This window comes from Salvelinus namaycush, chromosome 4, assembly GCF_016432855.1.
Source record: "Salvelinus namaycush isolate Seneca chromosome 4, SaNama_1.0, whole genome shotgun sequence".
NCBI classification, from domain to species: domain Eukaryota; kingdom Metazoa; phylum Chordata; class Actinopteri; order Salmoniformes; family Salmonidae; genus Salvelinus; species Salvelinus namaycush.
Genome location: NC_052310.1, coordinates 67,049,305 through 67,060,731, shown reverse-complemented (window position 1 = coordinate 67,060,731; position 11,427 = coordinate 67,049,305). Strand labels below are relative to the sequence as shown.

At 42.8% G+C, this 11,427-nt stretch overlaps 1 protein-coding gene across 1 annotated transcript in view; it reads right to left on the bottom strand.

Moving 5' to 3' along the window:
- The window catches only part of nploc4 (NPL4 homolog, ubiquitin recognition factor), a 51,877-nt gene that overhangs the window by 2,760 nt on the left and 37,690 nt on the right, over positions 1-11,427 (bottom strand). The window contains exons 14-16 of the mRNA XM_038992224.1: positions 3,704-3,796; positions 3,198-3,314; positions 79-181 (exon numbers count right to left, since the gene is read on the bottom strand). Of these exons, the coding sequence (XP_038848152.1) occupies positions 79-181; positions 3,198-3,314; positions 3,704-3,796 (313 nt within the window). The remainder of the gene's footprint in view (positions 1-78; positions 182-3,197; positions 3,315-3,703; positions 3,797-11,427) is intronic.

Genomic DNA, 11,427 nt, shown 5'->3' with positions numbered 1-11,427 from the left:
ATGGATTGGCTTTTATAGAAATGTAATAATTTCAACTAAGGCATGTCAGCGCACTCCTTGATGGCCAGTGGTACTTACTGCACAGCTGCTCGATGGTGGCCCACTGCTCAGACTTCTTCCAAGTCTGAGCCAGCTCCTCGTCTTTTGTCTTCACCGCGTCCAGCAGCAGACTAATGCTGTCCTATGAACAGATCATTATAACTCTGTTATACAACATACAGTGCACATTCAGAAAGTATTCACACCCCTTGACTTTCGACATTCCGTGATGTTAACCTGAATTTAAAATGTATTACAATACCCCATAATGTCAAATTGAAAATATGTTTTTAGAAATGTTTTCAAATTAAAAACAAATGAAAACATGAAATGTCAAGAGTCAATAAGTATTCAACCCCTTTGTTATGACAAGCCTAAAGTTTAGGAGTAAATATTAGCTTAACAAGTCACAAGTTGCATAGACTCACTATGTGCAATAACAGTGTTGAACATGAATTACAGATGACTTAAAAAAAATTGTCTTGAAAATATACTGTACCAGTCAAAAGTTTGGACAAGCTTCAAGGGTTTTTCTTTATTTTTACTATTTTCTACACTGTAGAAGAATAGTGAAGACATCCAAACTATGAAATAACACATATGGAATCATGTAATAATATATATATATTTTTAAAGGTTAAACAAAAGGTTAAACAAATCTAAATATATTTTGAGATTCTTCAAAGTAGCCACCCTTTGCCTTGATGACAGCTTTGCACACTCTTGGCATTCTCTCAACCAGCTTCACCTGGAATGCTTTTTCCAACAGTCTTGAAGGAGTTCCCACATAAGCTGAGCACTTGTTGAATGCTTTTCCTTCCCGCTGTGGTCCAACTCATCCTAAACAGGTGATTGTGGGTGATCGGGGGATTGTGGAGGCCAGGTCATCTGATGGAGCACTCCATCACGCTCCTTCTTGGTCAATTATCCCTTACACAGCCTGGAGGTGTGTTGGGTCATTGTCCTGTTGAAAAACAAATGATAGTCCCACTAAGCACAAACCAGTTGGGATGGTGTATCACTGCAGAATGCCGTGGTAACCATGCTGGTCAAGTGTGCCTTGAATTCTAAATAAATCACAGACAGTGTCACCAGCAAAGCACCCCACACCATCACCTCCATGCTTCACGGTGGGAACCACACATGCAGAGATCATCCGTTCACCTACTCTGCGTCTCACAAAGACACAGCGGCTAGAACCAAAAATCTCACATTTGGACTCATCAGACCAAAGACATATTTCCACCGGTCTAATGTCCATTGCTCATGTTTCTTGGTCTCTTCTTATTGGGGTCCTTTAGTAGTTATTTCTTTGCAGCAATTTGACCATGAAGACCTGATTCACGCAGTCTCCTCTGAACAGTTGATGTTGAGATGTGTCTGTTACTTGAACTCTGAAGAATTTATTTGGGCTGCAATCTGAGGTGCAGTTAATCTAATGAATGTATCCTCTGCAGCAGACGCAACTCCGGGTCTTCCTTTCCTGTGGCGGTCCTCATGAGAGCCAGCTTTATCATAGCGCTTGATCGTTTATAAGACTGCACTTGAAAAAAACTTTCAAAGTTCTTGAACTTTTCCAGATTGACAGACCTTCAGGTCTCAAAGTAATGGACTGTCATTTCTCTTTTCTTATTTGAGCTGTTCTTGCCATAATATGGACTTGGTCTTTTACCAAATAGGGCTATCTTCTATATACCACCCCTACCATGTCACAACATAACTGATTGGCTCAAACGCATTAAGGAAATAAATTCCACATATGACCTTTTAACAAGGCACACCTGCTAATTGAAATGCATTCCAGGTGACTACCTCATGAAGCTGGTTGAGAGAATGCCAAGACTGTGCAAAGCTGTCATCAAGGCAAAGGGTGGCTACTTCGAAGAATCTCAAATATATTTCAATTTGTGTAACACTTTTTTGGTTACTGCATGATTCCATGTGAGTTACTTCCTAGTTTTAATGTCTTCGCTATTATTCTACAATGTAGAAAAAAGTAAAAATAAAGAAAAACCCTGGAATGAGCAGGTGTCCAAACTTTTGACTGGTACTGTATGTCAAGACTTGGAAATGGCTGTCAAGCAATGATCAACAACCAACTTGACAGAGCTTGAAGAATATTAAAAAGAACAGTGTGCAAATATTGTACAATCCAGGTGTGCAAAGCTCTTTAGAGACTTACCCAGAAAGACTCAAAGCTGTAATCGCTGCCAAAGGTGATTCAAACATGTATTGACTCAGGGGTGTGAATACTTATGTAAATTAGATATTTCTGTATTTAATTTTCTATAAATTAGCAAACAATTATAAACACTTGTTTTCACTTTGGGGGGTATTGGGGGTATTGTGAGTAGATTGGATGAAATAGATGTTTTTATCACCAATCTGAATTCAGGCTGTAACAACAAAATGTGGAATAAGTCAAGGGATATGAATACTTTGGAAGGCACTGTATTTTAAAGTGCGTAAAGGTACACTACATGACCAAAAGTATGTGAATGCCTGCTCGTCGAACATTTCATTCCAAAATCATGGGCATTAAAATGAAGCTAGTCCCCCCTTTGCTGCTATAACATCCTCCACTCTTCTGGGAAGGCTTTCCACTAGATGTTGGAACATTGCTGCGGGGACTTGCTCTATGGACCTCACTTTGTGCACGAGGGCATTGTCATGCTGAAACAGGATAAGGCCATCCCCAAAATGTTGCCACAAAGTTGGAAGCACAGAATCGTCTAGAATGTCAGTGTATGCTGTAGCGTTAAGATTTCCCTTCACTGGATTTAAGGGGCCTAGCCCGAACCATAAAGAAAACAGCCTCACACTATTATTCCTCCTCCACCAAAATGTACCGTTGGCACTATGCATTGGGGCAGGTGGCATCCGTCAAACCCAGATTCATCCGTCAGACTGCCAGATGGAGAAGCGTGATTATATAAAGCGTGTAATGTATTTAACCGCCATCAAAGACATTCTCAGGAAAAACATCCTGACGACTACGACACTAACCACTTCCACATTGGACAAACGTGGTGATAATCTGAACCTTTTGTAGCGTGACAACAAACCAAAACATTGTACTTGAACGTGTTTGGTGTGCACGCGAATCTGTATGAGAGTGTTTGTGTGTGGAAAAGAGTGTGTGGCATTACAGTACTTACTCTGAGAGGCATGACCTCGTTGGTGACCAGAAAGATGAGTAGGTGAAAATCCGACACAATGTCCAGGAATACAGTGGAGGTGCACTGGGACAGGTACGTAGCTAAACTGTGGAAGTCCTGATACACACACAGAAAGGGGAAAACATGGAATATGATCGAGAGTAATAATTTCCTATAACCCCCCCATAGCTCAGGGACTCTAAAACATGAGCATTCATTTTCATTGGCAGACAGTTATATGTGATCAGGTCAGGTTGAAACATAGCAGAAATTATGGCTGTTGCCAAAGAGGGTTATAGGGTCACGGGGGAAAATGACAGAGCCTTCTGAAAGCTCTAAGACAGAGAGAAGTATGTAGGTCACCATTTGGCTACTGAAGCAAACAAAATATAACATTTTATTTGTTACTGTGGGTGTGTTATTGAGCAAGTCTCTCCCAGGATGTGTCTGTTCTCTATGGGGAAACGTTGTGTGGAGCAGAATGGTGTGTGTGTGATAATGTTTACCTGCGTCTCTCCCAGGATGTCTCTGTTCTCAATGGGGAAGCGTTGTGTGGAGCAGAAGGTGTACTGGGGGTCCTTGGGGAAGGTGGTGGTTATCTGGATGGAGAGCGAAGAAGAAGAGTTGACTGACTGGAAACGAGTTAGATCTTTGAGAGCACGCGCCTTCCCTCTGACACCAGTGAGATGTAGAGCCAAGAAAACAGATGTCAATATGAAAACAGAATACAAGAAGGAATTAAGTGCTCTCAGATGGTAATAAATATTTGGCAAGTCTATCTAGTTCTTTATTTTCTCTGGCTCATCATTGGCTAGCACCACCCCAGGGTGAGGTGGTAGATGTATGGCTGCATGGCATGGAGATGCCAACATTTTACGACATTATTGTGGAAAGAGGAACACATCATCCTGACATCATTGGGCAAAGTTTCGGTTTGACCATTTAGTTGTTCGTAAACATACACAGCAACCAAAATGTTCTGAAAACAACATGTGTATATGAACTTGCTAGTTGGAAGGCATTGGGAATGTAAATGGAATAATATTGATTGACAGAGGCTTATTTCAGTTGACTGACCCTGCTAGGTATGCTAAACTCTAAAACCTGCCCTACCGCTACTCATCTCAACATGTCATTGATTAATTACCTACAGTGCCTTCAGAAAGTATTAATAACCTTCGACTTATTTCACATTTTGTTGAGTTACTGCGGGGGGGAAAATAATGAAAGTGAAAACATGTTTTTAGAAATATTTCCACATTTATTGAAAATTAAATACAGAAATACCTAATTTACATTTTACATTACATTTACATTTAAGTTATTTAGCAGACGCTCTTATCCAGAGCGACTTACAAATTGGTGCATTCACCTTATGACATCCAGTGGAACAGCCACTTTACAATAGTGCATCTAAATATTTTAAGGGGGGGGGGGGGGTCAGAAGGATTACTTTATCCTATCCTAGGTATTCCTTAAAGAGGTGGGGTTTCAGGTGTCTCCGGAAGGTGGTGATTGACTCCGCTGTCCTGGCGTCGTGAGGGAGTTTGTTCCACCATTGGGGTGCCAGAGCAGCGAACAGATTTGACTGGGCTGAGCGGGAACTGTACTTCCTCAGTGGTAGGGAGGCGAGCAGGCCAGAGGTGGATGAACGCAGTGCCCTTGTTTGGGTGTAGGGCCTGATCAGAGCCTGAAGGTACTGAGGTGCCGTTCCCCTCACAGCTCCGTAGGCAAGCACCATGGTCTTGTAGCGGATGCGAGCTTCAACTGGAAGCCAGTGGAGAGAGCGGAGGAGCGGGGTGATGTGAGAGAACTTGGGAAGGTTGAACACCAGACGGGCTGCGGCGTTCTGGATGAGTTGTAGGGGTTTAATGGCACAGGCAGGGAGCCCAGCCAACAGCGAGTTGCAGTAATCCAGACGGGAGATGACAAGTGCCTGGATTAGGACCTGCGCCGCTTCCTGTGTGAGGCAGGGTCGTACTCTGCGGATGTTGTAGAGCATGAACCTACAGGAACGGGCCACCGCCTTGATGTTAGTTGAGAACGACAGGGTGTTGTCCAGGATCACGCCAAGGTTCTTAGCGCTCTGGGAGGAGGACACAATGGAGTTGTCAACCGTGATGGCGAGATCATGGAACGGGCAGTCCTTCCCCGGGAGGAAGAGCAGCTCCGTCTTGCCGAGGTTCAGCTTGAGGTGGTGATCCGTCATCCACACTGATATGTCTGCCAGACATGCAGAGATGCGATTCGCCACCTGGTCATCAGAAGGGGGAAAGGAGAAGATTAATTGTGTGTCGTCTGCATAGCAATGATAGGAGAGACCATGTGAGGTTATGACAGAGCCACATTTACATAAGTATTCAAACCCTTGAGGTAATACATGTTTGAATCACGTTTGGCAGCGATTACAGCTGTGAGTGTTTCTGGGTAAGTCTCTAAGAGCTCTCCACACCTGGATTGTGCAACACTTGCCAAATGTTATTTTGGAAATTCTTCAAGCGGTCATATTGGTTGATCATTGCCAGACAACCTTTTTCAGGTTTTGCCATAGATTTAAGAAAGTTTAAGTCAAAACTGTAACATGGCAACTCAGGAATGGTTACTGTCTTCAGGGTAAGCAACTCCAATGATTTGGCCTGATGTTTTAGGTTATTGCCCTGCTGAAAGGTTAATTAATCTCCCAGTGTCTGGTGAAAAGCAGACTGAACCAGGTTTCCTCTAGGATTTTGCCTGTGCTTCGCTCCATTACATTTATTTTTTATTCTGAAAAACTTCCCAGTCCTTAACTTCAAGAATATCCATAACACGATGCAGCCACCACTATGCTTGAAAATATGGAGAGAGGTATTCAGTAATGTGTTGTATTTGCCCCAAACGTAACACTGTATTCAGGACAAAAAGTGAATTGCTTTGCCACATTTTTTTCAGTATTACTTTAGAGCATTGTTTTGGAATATTTATACTCTTTACAGGCTTCCTTTTCACTGTCAATTAGTTTAGCATTGTGGATTAACTTCTCTAGGGTAGGTGAGACGCTAACGTCCCACCAGGCCAACATCCGGTGAAACTGCAGAGAGCTAACATTTTAAATACACCATTCGTTGTATTAAACATTCTTGTAAATGCATGTATCTTACATCATTTAAAAGATGAACGTCTTATTAATCCAGCCGCTGTGTCAGATTTCCAAAAGGTTTACTGCAAAAGCAAACATGCGATTTTCTGAGGACGGCGCCCCACACACACACACAAGTATTACTAGCATTTTCCAACCAAGCATTAGCGTCACGAAAGTCAGAAATAACAATAAAATAAATCGCTTACCATTGAAGATCTTCCTCTGGTGGCAATGCAAAGTGTCTTAACTACACAGTGAATGTTCGTTTTGTTTGATAAAATAAATTTTTATAGCCTAACACGAAACATTTGTAAACCGGTTGCGTCGTGATTTCCCTCTCATTCAACTTTGGACGAAGCGTTTGTGGTAAATACACACACTAAACAAACGTTTATCCAGTCATGGTTGGTTTCATTGCAATCCACTGGTTGTTACTAACACAACCATACACATGGCTCTTTTCCCGGGACGTATTGCCCGAAATAAACCGATTTGAAGACACCAATCAATGACCTCATTGCGCACCAATGGTAAGACCGGTCTATCGTTGATTGACTATTTTGGACCAATGACCACTGATCATCTTGAAATCTAGCTTTGAGGATAGCCAATGAGCTGAGGTAACCGGCAATATGTAACGGTTATACGTTTGAAGACCAGCCTTTGTCGTAAACTCTGGCGTAAAAGAGGTTCATTCGCCATTGCAAATCCTACTTGACGGAGCCACGAGTGTTACGCATAGCAATACATATTCAATAGCATTCAACAAGTTTATATATTTAAATTATGGCGAATAAATCAGGAAAAGCTAAAACAAAGTCTAGGTATACAGATTTAACCCAAATTATAGAGGAAATTGATAGAGACAGCCCCCCATCTCACAGCTAGCCTTCAGGGAGCTGCTCATCCAGGAGCTTGCTAGCTACAGCAAGTCCACTGCAGCACCTTCTGCTCCGTCAACCAGTGGTGTTCACCTGCCCAGATTCACCTCTGCAGGCATGAATGTGCCTCAGGGCAAAAAGGGCATAGTGGGGAGGAGACGTTGTGCCCTTTGTCACAGGAAATGCCCCATCACCTGCACAGTAAGCCTCTGCTTTACAGCAGAAAGAGGGCCATGGCACCAGCAGCACAATATTGTGTAGAGGACTGAGGGTCTTCACAATATTTATCTATTTATTTATTTATAAAATATACAATATTGTAAATAGAAAATGTGTAAATAGTTACCCTTGTTATTTGTTTGTTTATTATTATTTATTTATTTTATTATTATTTTCATATATATATATATATAGTGTGGTGTGTGTTAGAATAGCATTTATGTATTTTGTATATAGTTCATTCCTTCAAAATGTATCACTGTACCAATTCGGCCACTTGGGTACATTTGTGGGACACCTGGGTGACTTCATGCTCAATGTCATGTAGCTCGCTCATTTTTGAAGTTATCTGTCCAAAACTTTGCTCAGCTATTGATCTTATGTTCTTCATTCAAATCATCCACAGCATCCTATCCGTATGTTTGGATGTTCTTGGTCATTTGAAAGATGATGCAGCAACAATAAAAAACAGAACATGTATGTTTATTTCCTTGTATTTTCTTCTACCAGATCTATTGTGTTATATTCTCCTACATTCAATTCACATTTCCACAAAATTCAGAGTGTTTCCTTTCAAATGATACCAAGAATATGCTATCCTTGCTCCTGGGCCTGAGCTACAGGCAGTTAGATTAGGGTATGTCTTTAGGCGGAAATTGAGAAGAAGCGGGGGTACCCCAAAGAAGTTAACTACAATGTTGATCTATCATCAATTTTCTCCTATCACAGCCATTAACGCTTCCTCTCCTTCAACGGAGTCAGGAAAGACGCCTGTATCACCGTAATGACCATTCAAAGCGTAATTAATAACTTGATCAAAGGGATATTCAATGTCTGATTTTTTACCCATCTACCAATAGGTGCCCTATTAATATACAGAAGAACTATTGCCTTATGGCGAGGATAGCCGAGTTGCAAGCTAGCCTTCAGACGCAATCGTTAGGCGAGGGCAATTTAAGTGTAGGAAAGGATGATACAGCATCTGTGCCACCAGTAAATACAGGTAATAGTGTTATGACCTCCCGGGTGGCGCAGTGGTCTAGGGCACTGCATCGCAGTGCAAGCTGCGCCACCAGAGTCTCTGGGTTCGCGCCCAGGCTCTGTCGCAGCCGGCCGCAACCGGGAGGTCCGTGGGGCGACACACAATTGGCATAGCGTCGTCCGGGTTAGGGAGGGTTTGGCCGGTAGGGATATCCTTGTCTCAGTATGTAAAATGTAATAAAATGTATGCACTCTACTGTAAGTCGCTCTGGATAAGAGCGTCTGCTAAATGACTGTAATGTAATGTAATGTTAATCCCCCTGCACAATCCTCGCAGCCGAACAACTTCCTCAGGGCTTCTGGAAAGAAATGCTTTCGGCGTGCTCAACCAGTGTCGCTCATTCAGCCAATATACAACTTTTAGCCGGGTTTCCCCACTAAGCAACGAGACGGAGTCAGAGCACAAGCCTTCTCAGGTGTCTCTTCCACACGTTACGGGGTGTGAGCTGCCGAAGCCTCCCACCATTAGCTCTGACAAATTTGAAAACTCCATTGCCCGCAATATTAGACTTTAAAAGCGATCATACACTGTTTACCAGGGGGCAGGGATATCAACGCAAAAGCTAATCTGAAGATGGTGCTGGCTGAGGCTAAAACTGGCGAGTGTAGATGGTATAGGGATATTGTTATCCACGTTGGCACCAACGGTGTAAGGATGAAACGGGTCACAAAGGGCAACATAGCTTCAGCGTGTAAATCAACTAGAAAGACGTGTTGGCATTGAGTAATTGTCTCTGGGCCCCAGTTAAGGGGAGTGATGAGCTCTACAGCAGACTCGCACAACATTAGGCTACCTGGGGCGGCAGGTGGTTAGAGCATTGGGCAGGTAACCGAAAGGTTGCTAGATTGAATCCCCGAGCTGACAAGGTAAAAATCTGTCGTTCTGCCCCTGAACAAGGCCGATACCCACTGTTCCTAGGCCGTCAATGTAAAAAAGAATTTGTTCTTAACTGACTTGCCTAGTTAAATAAAGGTTAAATAAAAATAAATAAATAAAAACTAAATCGCTGGTTGAAAACTTTCTGGGGCCAAGCCTGCTGAGGAGTGACCGACTCCATCCAAGCTGGAGGGGTGCTATCAACAGAGAGCCCCGTCTAACTCTTCTAGCTCCACAAGGAGATAGGGTGCAGGCCAGGCAGCAGGCGGTTAAGCCAGCCTGCCAGCTTAGTAGAGTCTGACACTAGCACAGTTAGTGCTATACTCTACTAGAGTGGGTTGAGTCACTGACGTGATCTTCCTGTCTGGTTTTGCTTGGGCTCGTACGGTGGAGATATTCGTGGGCTACACTCAGCCTTGGCTCAGGGTAGTAAATTGGTAGTCTGTTGATATCCCTCTAGTGGTGTGAGGGCTGTGCTTTGGCAAAGTGGGTGGGGTTATATCCTGCCAGGTTGGCCCTGTCCGAGGGTATTGTTGGACATGGCCACAGGGTCCCCTGACCCCCCGTCTCAGCCTCCATTATCTATGCTGCAATAGTCTATGTGCCGGGGGGCTAGGGTCACCCATCCGGTGAAGTTCTCCTGTCTTCTGGTTCCCTCTCTTCATCTCTCCCTGCACCTGCTGTCTCAACCTCTGAAAGCCAATGGACAACTCCTGAGGTGCTGACCTGCTGCACCCTCTACAACCACTAATTATTATTTGACCCTGCTGGTCATCTATGAATGTTTAAACATCTTGAAGAACAATCGGGCCTTAACGGCCATGTACTCTTATAATCTCAAACCCAGCACAGCCAGAAGAGGACTGTCCACCCCTCAGAGCCCGGTTCCTCTAGGTTTCTTCCTAGGTTCCTGCCTTTATAGGGAGTTTTTCCCTAGCCACCGTGCTTCTACATCTGTATTGCTTGCTGTTTGGGGTTTTAGACTGGGTTTCTGTATAAGCACTTTGTGACGTCTGCTGATGTTTATAAATACATTTATAAATTCACTGCTCGTCTGAGGGACCTTACAGATAATTGTATGTGAGTGGTACAGAAATTAGGTAGTCTTTCAACAGCAAAAAAATTACATTATTATTGCAGAGTAAGCCTATGCAATTTGTGTGACTTGTTAGACAAATTTGTATACCTGAACTTATTTCAGGCTTGCCATAAGAAAAGGGGTTGAATACTTATTGAATGAACACATTTCCGCTTTTCATTTTTAATTAATTTGTAAAGATTTCTAAAAACATAATTCCACAAACATTATGGGGTATTGTGTGTAGGCCAGTGACAAAATCTCAACTTTAACTTCAGGCTGTAACAGCAAATTATGTAGAAGTGAAGGTGTGAATACTTTCTGAAGGCACTGTATATGCAAGACTTTGTTCAATCTAGGGGTGTGAACGTTTAAACGAAATTAGGATGTTTAAAATTAGGAAAAATTCCTAGCCGAAAAACAGTTTCTTTTTTTAAACGTAGATGCAGAAAGTAAACAGCTTGGTGGATCAATATCCGCAACAACTAAGAGCGTTGAAGCGGAAGGCTCAACTTTTCCACTGCTTTGGTTCCCTGGCTACCAAGCTGTGAACAGCTTGAAGTGAACCTGTGCACATACTGTGTGTGACTGTGTGAGAGCCAAGTGTTGCATCTCGCTAATCTCAATATCCCAGCCTATTCATTGATGATAGGCCATGCTTTATTGAAGTTATGAGACATTGCAAGCCAAGAAAGTGTGACATACAGCCTTCCATTGCGAGATACGGCAACTAATCATTCTCCACCGTTCCAAAAATACTGAATCTTAAGAGTAAAATCTTAGCACTCAGAAATGGGAGTCGACGTGCAAGGAGTTTAGGAATCAATTATTTTGGAGTCGACTCTCCACCACTACATCATCATCATTAACAGTTGGAAAAATGGAGAATAGAAAGGCAAGCGAAAGCAGCGAAGTCTTGTATGGCAATCCTTTGAGAAGTTAAATGAGAAGGAAATTGAGATAAAGTAGTACGGGTGCAATGGTTAACCATGTTGCTGGCAGCAACAATGAATTCA